The sequence below is a fragment of the Topomyia yanbarensis genome, chromosome 2 (assembly GCF_030247195.1).
Source record: "Topomyia yanbarensis strain Yona2022 chromosome 2, ASM3024719v1, whole genome shotgun sequence".
NCBI lineage: Eukaryota > Metazoa > Arthropoda > Insecta > Diptera > Culicidae > Topomyia > Topomyia yanbarensis.
The window spans coordinates 20,114,668-20,136,561 of record NC_080671.1 but is presented as its reverse complement, the minus strand read 5'-3'; the positions used below and the strand labels follow the sequence as shown (position 1 = coordinate 20,136,561).

Below are 21,894 nucleotides of genomic sequence, written 5' to 3'. Positions count from 1 at the left end.
AAGGAAAAAGCCGCGTGGAATATGATAGAGGTCTATCCATCTATAGACAATATGATCATAACAATATGTACGTAGTCGCTCGTGATCAATTTCCGAGAATTCAAAACGAACAATTTGAACTCCGAACAGCCGGCCTTCGGGAGTAATGCTTCTTATTAACACTTCAATAATCATTTTCAAAGTTTGCAGTACAAAGAAAGCGTACAAATGTATAAAAGATATCAAAATGAATGTGAAAAAACTCACTGCGAAATGTTAATGACAAGTTGGCATCCCCACTCTCCCTATCAGACACGTTCCCATAATTGGGTTAAATACCAATTGCAAACGACATGTTTATTATGCGTAACAAATATGATAAACACTACGACAGGGGATCCCTCGGTTATCCAGAAGAAAAATGGATGGGAGAACAGCAATACTAGCAAATACCGACTACCATATAAGCGGTGCAAATTCGAACGACTGGATGATTTTGAAGAAAGGACCAGGAGTGCGATTTTACGAAGTTTTAGCTTCCGATGGCCCTACGTTTTCTGACAAAGTGAAGTTCTGGAACGTTGAGATTTTTATCTCTGTTTAGGAAAGCAAAAGTATCATAAAACTAGTGTCAGGCCTTCATGAGACCTCAAGAAGCCACTTTTGGAGGTATTCGTAAATGTAAATTTGTCGATAGACGGTTCCAGATTTTACAAAAAAATACCTAATTTAACACATCTACAGATCGCTTGCCACATAAAAATGAGCAATTCGACAGCTCCATCTTAGACCAATTTGATAAATTTCCTACATGAAAGATTACTTTAAAAAAACGGTTTTTAAACCAAAGCTTTGGAAGTTAAACCTTGGTGTGGAAGAGTCAATAAATTAATATATGCTGTTACTTAGTGTAGAATTAGATTTCGTCGTTTACGGCTATTATACAATCGCCAGAAGAAACTTAAAACGTTGGCACACAATCGAGAATAGCGAAAAAAAGAAAAGGTGACTATATGTCAGTGATTCACTAAATGCAGAATGGATAAAGGTTATGATGTAAAACCTTAAAGTCCGTCCAGGTTAAGTCTTCGGTACGGAGCAATACCTCGACCTAGGAACTCCTAGCATGTTGTTAGTCGCCTCTTACGACATGGGAGCAGTTCCCAGAGATTCTATTCTTGGCTGAAACAGTGCAAAAAGATTTAGCCCGCCGGACACCACACAGCTTCCATGTTACAGAACCAACAATTCAGTTACACAAACTCAAAGCTAGGCCTTTGTACTCCTCAGGACCTGGTTAGACATTCAAATTGGTAACTTTTCGGTTAAACACCTTTTCACGTCACAACCAATTTCTACTTTTTCGAAAACGAAAATGGCAGTTTTTCTCACACCGTTGGAAAAATCTTCATAAAAATGAATCAGTAACACTATCAATGCACCGAATGCATTGATTCATTTTCATGAAGATTTTCCCAACGGTGTGAGAAAAAACTGCTTTTTTCGTTTTCCAAGTTTCTCAGTTGAACCTTAACCCTCTCTCATATGCCACCAACCGACTCAATCTCCTAAATTACAGATTCAAAACTCACTATATTCGATTCATCACAGAAGTGTGCTCAGTTATTCTCCAGAAATAAGCACACGAATTCTAGCAGGTTGTCAACCTCTGAAATCCGTTCAATGTCCAAGGGTGCAACATTCAACTGTACTCCGCGCTTATCAATCCTCTTTGATCTTCCAGTACCGCCGCTAATGACGATGACGATTTTCTCGACGGCGGCGGAAGAAGCTGTCCTGTGATGCACGAAATCACATACATTTGCGGTTTTGCTTTCGTGGCGTGGTGTCTGCCAAAGCGAAACCAAAAGATTTGAATGAATTAAAATGCGATTCGAAGCAAAACAAAAACTGAAAATCAGAACAATCTTCGTGCCGGGAAACAAAAGGACAAATAAAATAATGAGTCGATTCACGATGTTGCGATTTTACGCCAACTCCCGAACGCTGGTGGACCTCGTTCGTTGAGCTACTATCGCTAGAGTAAAAGGAAAACGGGACAGAAAAGTGCAAAGCAATTTGTTCCATGGCATAGCTCAGCTTCGAGTGTTCCCGTACCTGAAAGGGCCCTAATTAGTCACTATCTGGAGTAGAGGTGGGGGGAGGGTCACTGCTGCAAGGTTTGATACTCTTTCTATCTCAAAAGTTCGAATCTAGACCGGCCTGAAGGTGTCTGAGAACTAATTTCTAGGCATCAGTAAACGAAGGCTCCAGGAAGAAGGAATGCAACCAATCAGTCATCTATTTCGGGTTAAGTTGAGAACTTGGAATTTGCATGTGTTTAGGCTTATAAATAAAATATTCAAAAATCAATATATTTATTTATTTTAAATTTTGACTTTCGTAAATTTATCGCTTAGCTCGTCACGTAGCGTATTTCGAATCAAGTACACTTTGAACACCGAACATACCTAATACATTCCAAAGACTTCAACGAGCTTATTCCATCAATCTATCCATGAAAAAACACACATGACAGCAGTAACTCACGCTGGGCCGTGAAATGTCACAAACGCGTTACTCAGGGCACGGCCACGGCAAGCAGATTAAATGGTACTTTATGTTTCCAATCATAAGCATAAATTTTTGCATTCCGTTTTACACGACCCGTGCGATGCAAGCCGCTGCTGGTATGTTCGCGCGCCCCTGGAAGAAGCATCGTGACAAAGGTTATTTTTCCAATCTTCCACCATACCGAAAAGGAAATGCAAGGAAAAAGACGACGACAACTACAACAAGGCAATCGTCCCAAGTGATTGAATTTTTTACTCCGGGTGTCCGCTTATGGCCCCAATACACCGACCGAGGTTTATGTAGCTACATGCAAAACGGTGAAATGGTCAATTTTTAATCAACCAGGGATCACGGCTGACTTGCATTCCGGTGACAAAAACGTGGACAAAGCGAGCACGGTGATTTGTAGCTTAAAATGATGCAAGACCATGTCCGTTTTTTAAGAGAATGTAGATACCTTCTTCTAGCAGTACAAGATTGAGAATGTTTCCAGTCGAATGGTTTCGAGTGGCTGCAGGCTGGAGGCCAACAATGATGAACGATTCAATTTGCATCTGTACGTAAACGAATGTTCCCTATTGAAACAGTCATCTTGCATGTAGAAAAATATGAATGTGCTTCCACATGAGATCCAAGTCTCATTAATCATTTTTCCCCATTGATCACATTTCGTTTTTTTTTTCTTTTTGCTTCCGCAGGAGACGATGAGGAAGCTGCTGATGAGCAGCAATCGTTACCACAGGAACAGCAAGTGAACTCCTCATCAAGCGCCAGTAGCAGCAGCACATCCAACGGCAGCGAAGTTGCACCCGAAACGGATATGATCAATTCTCAACCGGCATCAATCCAAAACGAGCCGGAGGAAGATCCGTCAATGGATCAGGATACCGCTTCATCACCAGCGGCCCCTAACAACAGTAGATCACCTTCAGTTGCATCACCACCTCCTCCTACATCTAACACAACTATGTTCAAACCGGAACCGCAGCAGAATTTATCTCCACTGGAGAAGGTGGAAATTAAAATTGAACCTGATATGTTGGACGAACCCCACCAGAGATCCCCCGAAGGGACCAAGGACGAGAACAGTAAATCTCCTATACTGAGTTCCGCTCAGTTACCCATGCTTAGACTGAATATTGCATTAGCATCCGATCCGGCGGCCAACCCGGACGCTAAAGATCTTAAAAACATAACCGCGGCTAATGATAGTCAGTTTGAAAAGTCAATCGAGTCGGATTTCTCCGGTGCTGCCCCTCCCCCACAGGCAGTAATTCGAAAACCAAATAAACCTGAAATTACGATTCCGATAAACGTCGATCTTCCCCCACGGATACCGATGTTCATGTGTGGACCGTGTGGGATTCGATTCTCATCCGCTTCGACTCTCGAAGCCCACCAAACCTACTACTGCTCACACCGCAAAGATGCCGACGAAAACAGTGGAGGCGTAAAGAATGCAAACTCCAACGACCCAAACAGTTCCGAGCCACCGGCAAAGGCGGCCAAAACTGGCAAGCAGTACGCCTGTACCCAGTGTTCGTACAGTGCGGACAAAAAGGTCTCTCTAAATCGGCACATGCGCATGCATCAGTCATCACCGGCGCCGAGCTCCAACGCATCCAATGGTGACGACAGTACAGCTAGTCAACAGCTTCAGCTACAGTTCCAGGCTCAAGCAGCGGCAGCAGCTGCTGCAGCCGCCGCCGTACTCCAGCAACAGCAACAACAGCCACCTCAGGTCGACCGTTACTGTTCCGATTGTGATATTCGATTCTCTAGCACCAAGACTTATCGGGCGCACAAACAACACTACTGCAGCTCCCGGCACAGAGAAGGGTATGTCAAGAAATCCGGCTATAAAATGAGTAAACTACAATTGTTTATTTTTGCAGTCAATCAAACAACAGTACACCAAAACCTCCACAAAAATCCGGTTCACAGAGCCCTCCGGACGTCCCGAAAACACCGCCTGTGGCACCGCAACAACCATTCCTGGCACTACCAACAAACCCTATAATAGTGATCCCCTACTCGCTAATACGCGGTGCTAGCGTCATTCCAGGATTGCTGTAAGTATCTCTAAATAGAATGATTGTCCATCTATAACTACAACCGCAATATGTGGCATCCGCAGATCGTCCCTCGCACCAGGCATTTCAAATCCGGAGTCTGCATGCTTCTTTTTCCAAAACGGCACTCTACAACCCATTGCCGTGTCGCTGGCTTCGGCTACAGCGGCCGCGGCTGCTGCAGCAGCAGCTGCCGCAACAGTCGCCGCAAATGTTGCCACGTCACAGCAACAACCGCAAGCCCCATCTCTTAGCCACCATGGTAATTCACAAGCAAACTCCGGCAGCTCAAGCTCTCAATCACGTGTTCAGACACCGAATGTGGGAAGCGACAACAGCTCCAACAGCACCGGGGAAGTGTTAAAGGCAGTAAACAAGAGAGAAAATATTAAGTAAGTATCACAATCCTATTCCATAACCAACCGGTTCCTTATCGTGTACAATCCACAGAGAATCTTCAACTCCATTGGACCTCTCGGTGCGCCGCCTATCTCCAGGAGGGAATCTCCGCGAACGATCGCTCTCCCTTTCCTCAGCCATATCAGTCGACCAGCTCCGGATGGATTTCGACAACCTGATGGAGGGTAAAGAGAATCTCTCGGTCAGTGGCGATTCGATCACCCCGGAACAGATCGTATGCGCACCATCGTTGCCGGGAAGTCCTCCACTCACACCATCACCCAAACGTCGCTCGAACAGCCCGCGTGGAGGTGGTGGCTCCGGTGGAAGTGTCACTGGTTCCCGAAGTGACCGCGAAGGATCTGTCTCAATATCTCCACTCACGCTGCAGCAGCAACAGCAACAGTTACTAATGCGTCCACTACTCCCCGCTGACATTGCTCTGCGTCTTTCAGCCGGCGACCCAGCTCTCAACTTGAACCTCAACATTCTCCCCAACTCTCCACTACTCACCAAGCAGGGCGTTGAGCTGGCCCTTCGGCTATCATCCACGGTCAACAGCAACAACGTTGATCACATGTCCCACAAAAATCTCCCTCAACCACAAATGTCTCCTCTGTTGAACAGCATCTCGCCGACCAACAGTGTTCAGGTGCCAGTCCTATCCAGCACTCCGCAGATCTTCGTCAAACAAGGTGATTCCAAGTGCAAAGAGTGCAACATCGTGTTCTGCAAGTACGAAAACTTTGTAGCCCACAAGAAACACTACTGCTCGGCTCGAAATCTGGACGGCGATGGTGACAGTTCGAAGGTCAGTCCACCGATTTCACCTCAAGCGGCTAGCCCTTCCAATACGAGCGGCAGTGCAAACGCAGGCGGTACGCAAAGATCGACCGGTCCGGGACAGGCCATGGCGTACCAGCAGCTGATTTGCGCAGCCTGCGGTATCAAGTTCACCTCGTTGGATAATCTCAGTGCTCATCAAATGTACTACTGTCCGAAACGGGTTGATGTGCAGATGCCGGTAGGTTTTCATGAAATGGATATTTGTGGTCGAGCTTACGGTTTAATAAAATATGTCGATTTCTTTTTGCAGACCAATGTAACACCACAAAAGGAGAGATGCTCCAAGTGTAAAAGTATGCATGAACCAGGCCAGGCATGTACTGTGGCGGGTCAGGGTGCCTACAAGTGTCCTATTTGCGAAGCTATAAGTCCAAACTCAACGGAAGCTCGCCGCCATATGGACACTCACGGGGGCGTGAAGGCTTTTCGGTGTACCATCTGTCGGTACAAGGGGAATACCCTACGGTAAGTACGTTTGATAGGCGTTTCACAATGATTCATAACGCTGAATGGTTTGTTTTCATGTGCTTTGAGATTAGGGGTTCACTTATTCCCTACCTTGAAGTCGCTGCTATCCAGACTATCAAAGCACAAAGCCTGTTCAGGTATATAACTTTGTACACATTATTATTTTGGCGAGAAGGTCTTATCTATTTTCCATGTCATTGTGGAACAGTTTGTGTTTCAGGTCAACAGCTGCAGATTCTGTGCCAAACCATTAATTTTTTTCAAATGATCAGCAAAGGCAAGTTTGTACTTGCCGAGGACATCTCCATGACCAATCAAAAAGTTTTTTTCTCCTAGGAGGAAGTCATGGGATCGAGTATTATGCTACGTCCGAGTATGAGGGTCGAGGTCTGTAGGAACACACATTACTAGCAGAGAAATTCGGTGACGTTTTCTGACAGGTAATCGTGCTTACTTTAGACTTCGAAAAACTAAATTGCAACAATTGCTTTGAGAACATCGTTGACGAAACTGGGTGGAGCATAGCTCCCGGTTGACTAACTCCCCAACAAGACTTCGCCGACTGTTCTACGTGAGCTTCGCATTCTAGTCCTCGGCGGTGGCTCACGAGCTACTTGATAGGATGTCGAGGTCGGTCCGACCATTCTAGGTGGAGCGTAGTGTCCGGTACACCGACACCTCGACGACCCATAACCGATACATCCACGCGAACTACTCGAGCTTGTCTCCGGCGGTGGATCTGACCTACTCCACGGCGATCAGAAAGTGTACTTATTCAAACTATCAACTTTGGTCACAAATGCGTTGACCTCTTCTCCATTTCCTCTGCAGCTCCATTAGTATCTGCGTGAATACTCTATTGACGATATTCCACGCTCTTTCTTCGTCACGCATTTCTCGTACGACATTCTCTACGCTAAGAGCCGACAGCTCATTTCGCACTTCCTCGAATCTGGGGCAGTTAAAGATCACGTGCTCCGGCATTTCCTCCACACCTGACCTGATAGGAACTGCGATAGGTCAAAGGCTATCTTTCCGTACTTTCCGATGGGTCCATCTTCCGTTCTCCGCGTTATCCCAATGATGTTGCCACTTATCCATGAAGTCAGCTCGCAGTCTAGTTCCCGGCGGTGAATCTGACTGTACGCTGACGGAGAACTCTCCCGATACCGATTCTTCTTTTGTTTCAGTACCAAAAATTTTTGAGCTCCGTGTCCGGTGCCATTTAATACCGCAACTCCTGTAAGCCCTTTAGTTCTTTTCTTTTGCCATTTAGCACTACTTCCTTGATGAGTCATCCAGCTCCTACCTACTCTGGCGGAAAGTTCCCCGGCAAGCGAAGTTCTCCCGAAACCGAGCCAATCAGCTAGGTGCCGAGGTCAGTTCGGCGATTCCAATAAAGCAGGGCGTCCGGTTCACTGGTACCCCGATTACCCGCGACTGGCGATTTCTCGCTGCGGTCTACTAAGTCTAGTCCCCAGCGGTGAATCTAGCTTACGCTGCCGGAGAGTTCCCTGGCGAAAGAAGTTCTCCCAATACCGATATTCTTCTTTGGTTTTCGCTATATTTCTATCGGAATAACCGGTGGGGTGCCTGCGATCTAGATGGAGCGTAGCGTCCGGTTCACTGGCGTTTCGACGACCCATGCTCGGTGCTCTGTTGCAGTCTACTTGACTAGTGCTCGGGGTGGATCTAGCTTATTCCTGTGGAGAGTTTCCTGGTGGCTGGCGGTGATTGCTCTCCCCAAACCGTTGCTCGACGTTCATCGTGCCGTTTCCGCTGTAGGAAGGTCATGATCTACATCTCTTGACTGCATTCCACGTCTTTACATCGTTTGTCATTCTGTAGGATACATAATCCGAGTTGATGCCCGGTCCTCCCGCTTTAAGTAGCTCCCAGCACGTCGCCTAAAACCTCGGACATTCGAAGACCACATACTCCGGTGTCTCCTCAACGTTCTCACACTCCGGTGACACAATGATGACGCTGCATATCCGAACCAATGAAGATACTTCCTGAAGCAGCTGTGGTTCAGTTGGAGCTGTTTCCGGTGGAAGGTCATCTCTCCGTGCTTTCTATTGACCCACATCGAATCAATTCTCATCATCTTCCTCACTTCCTCACGCAAGAAGCGTTTCATTGATTGTAGCACTAGATATCCTCCACCAGAGTGATGCAGATGGGGATCATCTCGGCGATAATGCATACTGCCTACGAAGATATTATTCTGTACGCAATCGCACGACCACCAGTCGGAACGACCTGTTCAGTTTTTTGAGATTCCGCTTGGTTTTCAGCACCACACCCCAGATTGGAACGCCAATTCGCAGTATCGATGGCGAAACACTAGATAACAGACCAACTTTTCGCAGGTTTAATCAACATGGTTGTTAAAGCTCAACCGGTCGTCCATTCTCACTCCTAATTGCTGCAGTGCACGCTTCGATGCAATCACGTGCCTTTCGAAGGTGATCTGTATCCGCTGAGCCGCTTTGCAGTTGCTAACCAACAACACATCCGACTTGTGGTAAGCTATTTTCAGCTTGACCCCGTTCATTCAGCTCTCGATTGCGTCTATTGTCTCCGTCACCAACACCTCCACTTCTTCAAGTGTCTCACTCATCACCGTTATTGACACGACGTCCGCGAAACGGCCTATTTTCACTTTTCCGAGCAGCTGCAGTGTTAAGACCCCATCGCACATCCCGTTCCAAAGAATTGGACCGAGAATGGACACCTGAGGAGCGCCCGCTGCGGCTCGCATTGACTTCTGCCCTTCGATCATCTCGTGCAGCAGTACTCTACTTTGGAAGAAGCCCTTCAGGATCTGGCTCATTCTTCTGTGCAGCACTGCGGCGTTGGCCTATACGAGGTTGGATCGCCAGGTGATTTCGCTGATTGTGGCAGCAACACCAGCTTCTGTACCTTCCACATTTCGCGAAAATTTCCATCATCTAAACACTTCTGCAGTAGCATCCTGAACATGTCCGGATATGCCACGATCGCAGCTTTCAGCGCCACGTTTGGTATTCCATCCGGACCGGGGGCTTTCTTTTATTCTAGTCGCATCGACGCTTCTTTGAGCTCGTCGTTAGTCGCTTGCCACTCGGCTATGTTTGCTTCTTCTTTTTTGTCGTACGGTGTCGATGACCAGGAGTTGAATCGTGCTTCGGGAGGAGACTCAACGATTATCTTTAGCTTACCCAGGGATATTTCAGCTGGTGTCGACGGGCCCTCATCTTCATCATGACGAGTCAGTTCTCGTGCCCCAGGTATCTCAGCACAGCTTCTTATGGCAAACTGGCTTGCTAAGCTTTTTAAAACATCCATAGCTTTTCGAAACGTCGCTTGTGCTCCTCTCTCACTCTCTGATCTTGCACTCTGAGGCCGTCTTATGGCTCTAAGACATGGCCCCAGTTTTCGTGGCGTTGTAACGTCACAAGCTGTCACAATCCTTCTTGTTAGATTAGCCGCATCGACGTACATGATTCCGCTGTTCGCCGATGTGACTCAACGAAGAGGTTTTTGTTAAAGACTTCCACTTTAGCTTGCCGGTCGTCACCCGGTTACTACGCCACTGTCAACAGGTACAGGTCTACCCTCTTCAACTCCAACCAGTCCACTTCTGTTACACTACTAACGCTTCTGCTCATAATTAGGTTCTTTACCGACACAGTTAACCGCACTTTTCTTGACAGTTCACTAGTACTGTTTACATGGACCTAGAAAAATTGTGTGGACGACTAGATTCGCGTAATATTCGCGTAGTGTAACATATTTCGATATTCTGAATACACTATTCATGTCTTCAACAAAATTAGTTATGACATGCCTTACATTTTTTTTTCTTTTGATTATAAAGGCTTTATCCTTTGGTTCTTTCGGCCCTTTTCAAGTTAGAAAAATTTGTAACCCGACGTACGGGAGTTGGGAACCCGATCAGAACGACATAACAGAAAACTATCAAATTTATATCTCATGTTGATATTTATTACTTACTGTGTTATTTTTATGATATCCCAATCAGCAAGTCAAGCAAACTTATATCAAGATTATATCTTCTGGTGATATCATTGAACTGCTAATATGATTTTAATGTACGCATATAACGATGATGTTATAATATATTACATATTATTTCACAATTATCATTGATCGCTAACTGTAAACTGTAAAGCGGGCAAATGACCAGTTGGTTAAAGCCCCAATAAACAAATCAATCAATCAATCAACTGTGAATGATTGTTATATTACACAAATGACTGTCTATTTGATAATACGCTGAAGCCTCTTTTTATACGTATATATTCAACTTTTTAAAGATATTCAAAGTTCCACGATTTTGAGAATAGATAAGTTTTAGATGCAAGTGGTCGGAAAACTTAAAAAATAAGGTGTTTAACTTACTTGGTTGTATTTTGATTAAGAGATTTTAAAGAAGATGCAGGAAGCCTTTTTAAACTATTTGTTATGGTTTAGTCAAATAATTATATAAATAATTTTCTTTTAATTAATTGTGCATATTGCGAAAATGAATTTTTAGAACGTAAAAAACTGTTTGATATATACTGATTTCCACAATACCGTTATAAATTTTAAGGATCTTCGAGGATCTTCAGTACGATTTTTCCAATTTATGCGGGTTTTTCATAAACAACCGAAACTAGTCCAGTTTGTGGGTATCTGATTTTGTCCGTTCTCCGAATTACCAAAGCATTGTATTTTTTTTATTTAAACCCCCGCATAAAAATAGTTGAGTTGGAGATTGCTGTATCTTTGCATTCCACCTAAGACAGTTTGACATTTACAATGAACTGACAATTACTTTAAATGCGCATATGTACTAATGTTTCCGTTGTATTCGATGGAGCTTCGTTCGTTTAAAAAAAAACATCGAACTAACAAATTTTCGTAATAGTCAAGATACTTGTTTCATTTTGTAGAAAGTTACAAAAAAGGAATAATACGACCTGTTCAAATTGTTGAAAGATAAATATTTGAGAGTGTGTTGCATAAAGCTATCAATAATTCAAAATTGCCTAGAAATCTCTGAATATATACTAGAGTGGGACAAACAATAGATTCCAGCTCCGAGCAACTTTTTACGCCCCATTTTGGTCCTAGATCAACTGTGCAAATTCTTAGTTCGATCCCTGAAACTATATTTTTGCGCTCACTGTTTAAAGTTTACATGGGACTTTGCATGGGAAAATTAACTTTCACAAAATAATTCCTTCAGGAGTCGCCCATTACTTCCTAAAAATAAATCGTTATGTGGTTTTTATAGAAAAATTGACAAAGAAACAAAGTCTCGAAAACCACGAAACGATCTGACGCTTGAGAAAAAAGTTATTAAGGAGAAACCGATTGATGCTCTGACGATTGATAAAATATTCATTTTTTCTAGCACCACTGCTGTTGGTTGTCCAATTATACGAAATTTTGTTTTAATCTTTTCATAATGTGTCTAAATCATTTATCTATAGGGTAAGGTGGGGCAATTCCGACCGTTGGGTAAACCCAACCCCCCTCTGTTACCGAAAATCAGAAGCACTACGCGAACTAATATCAATGTTGTCGTGTAGAGCATCGACAATAATCATAATAGTGGTAACACAGCATTTTATTAGTCTACATTGAGATGCTCATACGACAAAAAGTGTGTTTTTACAACTTTTGATTTGACTTTTAGCCATCATTGACTACAGGATATTTCTGATTGTTAGAGTGATTGCATAATAAATGTAAGTGGATTTAAATTATTTGATTTAAGTCCTACAAAGTGCGTAGATGGATTAAGTTCAACCGTTTTCATATTTTTTTAATTGTATCGTAATGAAAAATGATGCGGTGGGGCAAATCCGACCTCTAAATATTGGGGTAAATCCGACCGCTTTTTTTGCTAAGAAAATTTTTATTTATCGAATTGAAATATATTTTTATTGCTATTATTTATTATTTTTATGCAAAATGGTTCATAATTACAAACGAAAGACACAAAAACGTGATAATTATAGTATTCATCGAGCAATTGCTGCGATGCAAATGGGAATATCATTACGTGCTACTGCTCGTAATTTTAGCATTCCAAGATTGACATTGAACTCCATTTTCTTCATGTTATAGTTCAATAACACAACATTCATTGATTTATCATTGAAAAACCATAAAATTTGAGTAATATCTGCACTAAATCAACCAAAAACATAGCGTTCGAAGCGTCTGGATCACATGTGTAACTCCTGAGGGCAGCAATAAGCGACTTCGTACTGATTCTAAAGCGCGACCCTTTAGGCTCCGTTGTAGACGTATTAGGTTTTCTGCATCGGAAAAGCCGCAGGTAGCAGTCGGTTGTTCGAAGCTGCTAATGAATATGGGCCAGTCTTCAGGGTTACCGCTGAAGGGAGGGAGTTCCTTCCCCAAAACATGTCGAGCAGCTATTTGTTGCGTACCCAACATCGCAGGATGTCTTCCCGGTCTCGCATTGACCTGCGGCGATAATTGTGCTTGAGGGAATACCACCTGTTGAGCCCCATCAAGGGAAACGTCGTCGTAGTTTGAGGTCGGAGACGGAGGAATCGGGCGATCTCTGATGTGATCCTGTCCAGTCGCCCCGTCCTTTACGCTTCCTGATGGGTCACTGGGAATCTCACATGATTTCGAATCGATTTTCCTACTGTCTCCTGATTCATTCCCAGTTGATCGTCCACCTTGTCTTCCTAGCCACGCGGATACCTTTTCCTTCGACCCAATTAATGATCCGGCTGTCGATCCGCCCTTGCTACTCGCTTCTGCTGCAATTTGCTGGAGGAGCTTCCGTTTTTGTTCTAGCGACTCCTGACGAATCAGTTGCTGCTTCGCTTGAAAAGTTTTGTCTTCCTCTAGTTTCAACTCTCGTAGTCGACGTTCCTCCTCCATTAGCATTTTCTTTTAGGCAATCTGGCGCTGCTTTTCTGCCATCTCCCGATTCCTGAGAGCTTCGTACTCCCTAGCTGCTTGTTCCTTTATAAATTGCTTCTCCTCTAGGATCTTCATATTTGCCTCTAAAAGAGCTGCACGAGTAGTAGACGATGTGCTTCCTGGAGGTGGTGCAATCGTTTTTTTACTCCGTTTAGATCCCACGCTTTTGGCTGACGTCTTCGAACTTTTACCGTCAGGTTTAGGTGGTTTAGGAATCTGTAGTGATTCCTGTCGTAGCGGTTCCCCCACCATGCACTCCTGGCACAAATAGGCGCGAGCTTTTATTGTTTCGTCCACTCCGGCACAAGTGAAATGCTCCCACATGTTGCAATTTGCAATGTGTTTCGATGCTTCAAGCTAAAAACATGTTTTATTAATTTATGCATAGTAGGCGTGTTTACATTTCAACTTACAATTTTGGTGAAAACCCCATATCGATGGACAGGATCGTTTCAAATTGAAAATCTTGCTGTGTTCAAGGTCTGTTAGAGTAAGTTCACTATTAGAGTTAGGTTAGGTTTAAGTTCATCTTTTAGCTTTATGCTTTAAGTTAAATACTCACTGCAAGTGTATCTAGGATTTTATCTAGAGTTTAGTCCACGAATTCCTTTGGACTGTGATTTCTATTCAGTTTACCTATCTTTTAGGATTAGGCTGGTTCCTAGGTTTAAGTTTAAATTAAGTAGATATAATTAGCACTAAGTTTACCTAGATTATAAGTTTAAACCATAGATATACTCACTAGCACTGTAGAAATAGATTAATTATCTAGTATTAAGTAATTAACCGCGTAGCCGATAAACTCAAACGAGAGAAAAATATAATATAGAGTGTGCAGGCCGAGCTGGTGACGACTATAGGTTCCATTTCGCTGTGTCACCTACTTGACATTTAACTTCATCCAACAGGGCAGTAGAGCTCTCGCTATAGTGGGGGCGCGATGTGCTTGACGCGTCGCTGTAACAAGGTGTTTCGTCGTCACACAAGTTATTCCCATATCACGCGCATTTTTCGCTTTCTCGACGGATCGCTATTGCCTGTCATTGATGAACAACGAAATCGTCACACAAGCCGCCACATCATTCTTATTTCCTCTGATTTCATTGCGACAAATGCACAATGTCACGCCTTCATCCTAGTGGCACAGTAATATTGTATTGTAGTATGTGTATAGATATATACAATATATGTATGCATGTGTTTTTTTAGAGGTCAAGGTCAAAAACCTGCAAACAGACTCTGATCTTATAAATCAGGGGAGGAGGTTGGTAGCAGGTTGACCTACTAAAAATTCCGCCCAAGTACTCCTGAGTGGTTAACTTGGCCTACCTCTTCTCCTTGTGCCTCGGAATCGCTGGATGCGACTACTTCGGAGAAGGGTTGTGCTCATGCATTTACAACTCTCAATTTCTAGCTGTTACTGCTAGTTCGCTGATTTCCTTCTGTGTACATTGTTTGTGCTAGTCGGATGCCGCACGTACGCTATATTCGCTTCGATGGAGAAAGTACCCTGATGGCGATTCGACGGCATCTCACTGCGCCGCTTCGTGCCAGCAATTTCATTCGCAGGGACCCTGCCACTACTCCAGGGCATTCATTCTTACACGATGTCCGCTGTTTTCCTGGCTATCTCCTTATCCGCGGGCAAACTGGTAGGATGCCAAGGCCGGTTCGGTGACTTCCGGTACGCTGGCTTCCCGACGATCCGAAACAAGTACTTCGTCTCTCGTCTAAGTCCATTGCCGGAGACTAGATGAGTGGGTACTCATCTAGTCTCCAGCGACGAACTTAGACTACATCGACGGAGAGTTCGCCGACGAGTTTGCTATGACCAGTCTCCTAACTTTTCGTCTATTCTTCCGCATGTAGCACAGCGTGAGGCAGAGGGGGATCATCCCGACAATGACGCATACCACCTCCGACGGTATCATTATGCACGCACTCGCAACACGAACAATCATTAGGCGAAACGTGCTAATCAACTTCGTCCGATTCTGCTTTGAGTTCAGCGCAGCAGACTAGGCCGGTACGCCATACCTCAGTATTGAGGATGAGATATCCGCCAAGAGACTTTTTTACTGCATCTTGCTCCTCCTCCTTCGATGTTCGGCATGAGTCTAGCCACTGTGTTCGTTGTCCTTGAGGCTCCACTGGTCACGACGCATTGAATTTTGTTTATGGTTGCTGACCACCACTACCTCCGTTTTGCGGTGAACCAGCTGCAGCTGTGCAGCACTACGGCGGGAGCCACACAGCTGGCGCTGTTGAACGCGTTCTGCACTTCGATCTACCGTTGAAATTCCTTTTCGGATTCCAAACTACCTCTGCGATAGCCCGTACTCACTTTCAGCACCAGCAGCTTTCTTCGCTTTAATTTTTTTTTTTCTACTGTAAGGCGAACCGGTCGTTCGCAACCCGATTGTCACCAATATTTCCAACGTCCTCATCAACGTACGGCGTGGTCGTCCTTCGGTAATTGACCCCCAATTTTGTCAGCGCACTTTTCAACTGGCGTCGCTGGACCTTTGATCTTGGCCAATACGATACGGTAAGCGTTGTTCAAGGGGTTGGCGTCTACTTTTCTGCATAGCAATCCATACTTTCCATCAGCGGCGAACTACAGTAAGTTACGTCGATGATGGATCATTGATCGTCTTTGCGGAATGTGCCAGCGAAACCTTCGTTGCACAGCCTTACGTCCAGCTTCGCCAGGGCTCCAACGGGCTGTAACCTCTTCCGCTGGTCAGCCTACTACCCAACTCCACGATCCAAGCATTAAAGTCTCCGCCTATAACAACCGGCGTTCGTCCCACTAATGAATCGGTTGGTGTATGCAGCATCCGATTGTACTGATGTGGTGTCTGCCTTGGGGAGCATAATAGCTACATACGAATACACCGTTAATCTTGGCGATCACGAAGACACATGCTATCATATGTTTGTTTTGCTCTCGAGTTTTTCACAATTAACTCGGAGCCTCGCTTGATCGATCTATTTAGTTTCCGATTTGCTTCTTGCTTATCGTCATTTTCTCTATTACGTCGTTTCAATCCTCTGCGTACTTGAACCATTTAGCCTCTACTCGAATATTCTGACATTAGCTCCTAATTCCATAAGCCATTTAGCTCCCATTTTTGTGAGCTTTTTAGATTCCAGCTTTGTTGCGCTCTACTCGGTCCCCGGAAATGAACTCACCATACTCTGAGAGTTCCATGGCGGCGAAGTTTCTCCCAATACCGATACCCGTTTCATTGAGCGGTGGTGGGATTTCTCTCGGCACCGATATCCGTTTAGTTAGCCACATAGTCCTGACAGTGGACATAGCCTACTCAACGGCTACAGATAAGTTCCGTAATCTGTCGCCAATTTGCACTACAAGTTACTTATGAAATATTCTTAGAAGATAACTTTTACAAATGAAATTTAGAGAATTCTATAATCGAATGCCGGCCGCCATTTTATTCGACTTCTCACAAAATCATTGCTCGGAACAAACACTGAACCTTCTGATAAACCAACTTTCAGCAGGCACTTCTACTTTGTTCACCTCATAAACAAAATACTGTCAATAGTTTTTAGTTCCCAAAACTAGAGGCTGCATTTAAGCCAGCGTCCGAATTAACTTTAAACCGGGCTCGATTTAAACTAATGTTCATTTTCCACTGAAAATTACTCAAATTGGAAACCAAGATGACTTACTTTACGATTGAGGCTTCCATGATTCAACCACATACAAACAAAATATGACAATGCGGAAACAAACCAATCAGCAACATCCATGCTCTGCTTCAATTCAAATATAACATAGCTACTTTTTTTAATTCTAACAGCGGCATGCGTACCCACATCCGCATGCACTTCGACAAAAAGTCCAACGACTTTAACGAGGAGAACTACATCACCTGCATCCTGGAGGAGAATGGTATCGAAATTCCACCAGCGGCTGCCGTTGCATCAGCAACAGCAGCTGCTGCAGCCGCCGCGCAGCTCATGAACCAAGCAGCCGCGGCGGCTCAAGCCGCTAGTCAATCTCAACAGCCACCGTTACCTCCGCCACCGCTAGTCGGCGATAATAAAATTAATCAGGCGGCCCACGGTGGACAGATGAATTTCTGCGAACTGTGTCCATATTATTCGACTTACAAAATTAATGTGGTAAGTGTTACAATCTTAGCGATTTCAATTCGACCTAACCGTATTCCTTTCAGGCAAAACATATCAAATTTGTTCATAGCCGCGAGCGGCCACCAAGCAATTCTCCCTTGATCGGCGAAGGTGGCGAATCATTGATCTTCAACGGTGACAGTGGTAGCTCTACACCTCGACCACCGGTTAGCAGCACTCCTGGACCATCGGCCAACAGGTAACTTCAAAGCTCATTTTTCAACGTATCCACTAACTTCTAAAACGTGTAACCTCCCTCAACAGTGTCATAAAAACTGAACCAGAAGACGACCGACCGGAGGATCCCGATGTGGACGTTGACGTCGTTATGGAAGAACCGGAAGTCATAATAAAAACAGAACTCTCGGAACCGCACGGATCTGGTCCGATGGGTTCTCCACCGCCTCCGGCACTAGTTCCGAGTCAATCTCACCAGCTGAAGCTGAAATCTCTAGCCGCCAGCAGCCACGGCACTATCGTCAAAAACTCCCCCAGCCATCAGCAACAAGCCAAGACCCCATCACCACCGTCCTTCCTGGGGGAAATCAACCACAGTGGTCCTAACTATTGTGCCCCATGCGATATCACCTTCAACTATGTCGATACGTACATTGCTCACAAGAAATTCTACTGTAAAAATATCCAGCCGGAGAGCGGGTCTTCATCGGTAGGTGGTGCTCCGACTAGCATCCGGGCGGCTACTAGCGGCTCTCCGAACAACGTTGTCGCAGTAACCAGAGCAACCAAAACTTCTGTCTAAACTATATAGCGTTCGCCGTCGAGGTTCGTTTCCAATGCACCTTAGGGAAAAATCAATAAGTGGGGAAGAGGCAATTGTATACGGAAAACAATCGAAAAATAATTGATATGATGAATTTACAAACACACAGAAAAATGTATACGGTTTTATCAAATTATCGTTAACGCAGAACCGAAATCAAGACACACAAGCATTAATATACATTGACGTTACTGTGTTATATTTGTAATAACTGACCTATAGATTTAGCACTGGAATCTTAACATTCTAACAGTTAGTCTTACTAATCTTGAACGTAATAGTAATTATGATAAACTATATCCTTAGAAGCTCAAAAGCTGTGTAAAATAAACAATTACAGATGCAAAAGTGTAATAACTAAAGGCACGTTGATCGCCGTTGACCTTCGCCCTACGACGGTTTTATGAGTTAATTTTCGGTTCAAACCAGCAACAGCCGTTTTGTTTTATTAATTAATTGTAATGTTTTACCAAAGTTAGCGCGTTGTTTTCAAATTTTCTGTTTTAAGTTTCAACCAATACGTATGACTTCCAATTTGAATCAAGACTTAAGCGATGTTTGCATTTATAGTAGCAGTTTATTGTAAGCAACTACACTACCATGTAAATCTGTGTAAAAAATTATAGCAAAACGCCCGTCGTTGTAAGTCATAAACTCGAATTTACCTACTAAAGTGAAATAATCTGTGTAGCAAGTAATGATATAAAGTTAAAATTCCACATTAGAAACACTTTTTACCAATAGTAAACTACAGATTTCCCTTTCAGCTGCTGAAAAAGCTTGTATAATACAATTAAATCGCGGAAGCAAAATGCCATATAAAAACCTACCATACACTACTATTTTATCACTGATACAACGCTATTTTTTCTTGTTTCTGCTAAACGAAACAATGCGGCTTCAAATACAATAGTTTATCCGCCGAAATCCTAGTATCAAAATCATACACTCCGAAAAGTAAAGGTGTAAATTCGATGTAAAATCCATATGTTTGGCGTCTGTTATGGTTAAAAACAACAACATAACAGCAAATGACAATAAATTATTATTTATCGACTAAAAAGCGAATTGTGAAGAGATGTGAAACAAAATCATTGTAGATGCATAATAATTGAAGCAAAATCATAACAAATGGAACAGAGGAAAAACGTTCGAAAATTGAAGAATAAAAGTGAAAAAAAGGAACATGACTGGTTCGACTCTGCTGCTGGTGGTTATCACAAACCGAACTAGTTCGAGGGGGGTCTCGATTAACACTCCAAGCAAGAAGCCCCTATATTAGTCGGAGGCGAGATGAAAATTCAATTTTCTCGTGACGTGTTTTTTAGCCACAAAATGGCCTGTATGTATGCAATGCTCATGTTTTGCTATAAAATGCAATTCAATGCAACGCACTGCATATATACAGGTTATTTTGAGGGTTAAATAATCATGTCATGGAAAAATATAATTTTCCTGTCGGAACATTAACCGATTTTCAAACTTGTAGCGTCTAAACATTTATACAAACTTGAAGTTAACCATAGGTGTCAAAAATTTTAGGATCTGTTGGAGATCAGTAGAAATACAGTAACTGTTAGCGTTCCGACTAATTTTGAGGCTTGGGGCTCCGCGTAGTTTGTCTTGAATCTCTATCTTCATTATCAAATCAAGAAAAAAAATCTTCAAAATCAAGACTTGCGTTTATGAAAGGCAATTCTACTCAATTATGTACTGTGTTCTTGAAGTTGTTGGTTCACGCGTTGACTTGGCGAAACAAAATGTTTTTCCCTGCCATATGTGGTTGTTTTTTTCGCATTTTCGATCCTCCAGTAACGCAATGTATGTATATTGAAAAGGACCAATAAGTAGGGGAGAGTGGGGAGTTGTGAACAACGTCGCTTTCTCATTGGCAAATGTTGTATTAACAGGATTTTACCACACTTTAAATTGCCCCGTGCCGCAAACGCGAATTCGGGTGGCTTGGCGCGAAACTTGTCACCTATTTATTGCGAATCAGATAACTTTTCCATGTCATCCTTAGTTTAGACATATGTTAAAATTTATCTTCTGTTACACTAATAAAATTAAACCACCGATTAAAATGCCGATTGCACGCATTTCGCGCAAACTGCCATATCTCAAACAAGATAATGATTTTTCAAGCCTGTGGGTGTATTAGGGTGTTCTTTACATATACCAGTTCAAATATTGAAAATTGACCAATGTTTATGGTAGAAACTATAAACATAGGTGAGCTTAATAATTTCAGCATCACTTGCTTTCGACACATGGAAGAGAACACATCGCACTTACCGAATTTGCTTTGTTTTAGAGTTATCTGTTTTTAAATTACAGCAAATTATCCGTTTCCTGTGAAAAAATTGCAAAATTTCTTGTCAATTCGTTAAATAAATATGTGGACACTAATCTGCTCAATAATAAAACTATTTGGGAAAAAATTTCAATTAAAATTGTTGCACCTAACGCATCAAAGTTGTACGGATAACGAAGATGAAATGAGAAGATCAGAGCGCAATTCCGAAAGCACTCGTGTTGAATGAATAGAAAAGATCGAAGAGTGATCTTGAATCGATTTCGATTGGTTGATTTTTTTCCTCTATTTTCTCTCTTATTTAAGATTATCTTTCTCATTTTATTCCATGACGAGCAAAAACAGAATGCAAGACATACTGAAGACATGAAATCGAAACACTTATCCCAATTTATTGGCTTATAGATTCAATCAGTCCCAACATTTTAGTCGCTCTTCGTGATTGCCTATTGTTTTACCACTTTTTGACACGTTCACTTTTAAAAGAAATTTTAAAATTGTTGCAGATATCACGGATTTACGGATAACAGTTTATTAGTACGGAACGAATTCCTCGTAATAGTGAATTGAAGCGTTAATAAAAATAAGCACATATGTAATTCTTTACATTCATGAAAAAATCAGGGAAAAAGTTATTAGCAAACAAATATCCTCCAATACAGCTTTTATTGGGGAATCGGTTAAAATTTGAGTCAATCGGCGTTTACGACCTTGCCACTTCTTCGAATCAGATCGTGCACTCGTCTTAGGAAGAGGTCTGACGTCTTTAGAGAGGCTTACATCTGCAGCAGATTCTATGATAATGGACGAGTTTTACTCAGGGTTGGGTCGATCTGTGACAAATCATGTCAGAAACACCTCAGGAGGAAAAATTTCAGGATTGTAGGGCCCCACACCAGACTCTGAAAGCAGCTTAGCATTTAATTCATAAAATATCGGAATCAACTTATATAAACTTTATAAACAATTTCCGACTTTTAGTGATTCTAATCTCTTATTTCTATTTGGTAATCATTTTAAATTATTTTTATTACTTATTTCTCGTGTATATTTTTCCTTATAATCATCAATATTAGCATAATATTAAATTTTTGCTTTGAAAAAGGTTGGCATTTCACAAATATCAAAGTGCACATTACTATACACTAAATTTACAACTCGGTCAACCAGCCCCGCACAGAACTCGGCCAACCTACCACAATGTATATTTTTTGAGAACAATCACGATTTACACAAACAAATATAAGGTTACACTGGTAACCGTTATACCATTTTGTTGGGTTTTGAATACCCTTTCCAGCAGTACAAAGTTATTGGAAATCGGATGTAAATTGATT

The 21,894-nt window shown here is 42.8% G+C and overlaps 1 protein-coding gene across 4 annotated transcripts in view; it reads left to right on the top strand.

The window, feature by feature from the left end:
* LOC131686246 (zinc finger protein ush) overlaps positions 1-19,417 on the top strand; it is a 350,163-nt gene extending 330,746 nt beyond the window's left edge. For all 4 annotated transcript variants that reach the window (XM_058970510.1, XM_058970509.1, XM_058970508.1 and 1 more), the window contains 8 exons: positions 3,252-4,392; positions 4,449-4,625; positions 4,691-5,017; positions 5,076-6,048; positions 6,121-6,335; positions 17,129-17,453; positions 17,507-17,661; positions 17,727-19,417. In XM_058970510.1, coding sequence (XP_058826493.1) covers positions 3,252-4,392; positions 4,449-4,625; positions 4,691-5,017; positions 5,076-6,048; positions 6,121-6,335; positions 17,129-17,453; positions 17,507-17,661; positions 17,727-18,222 — 3,809 coding nt within the window. In that variant the 3' untranslated portion in view covers positions 18,223-19,417. The remainder of the gene's footprint in view (positions 1-3,251; positions 4,393-4,448; positions 4,626-4,690; positions 5,018-5,075; positions 6,049-6,120; positions 6,336-17,128; positions 17,454-17,506; positions 17,662-17,726) is intronic.
* The last annotated feature ends 2,477 nt before the right edge of the window (positions 19,418-21,894 follow it).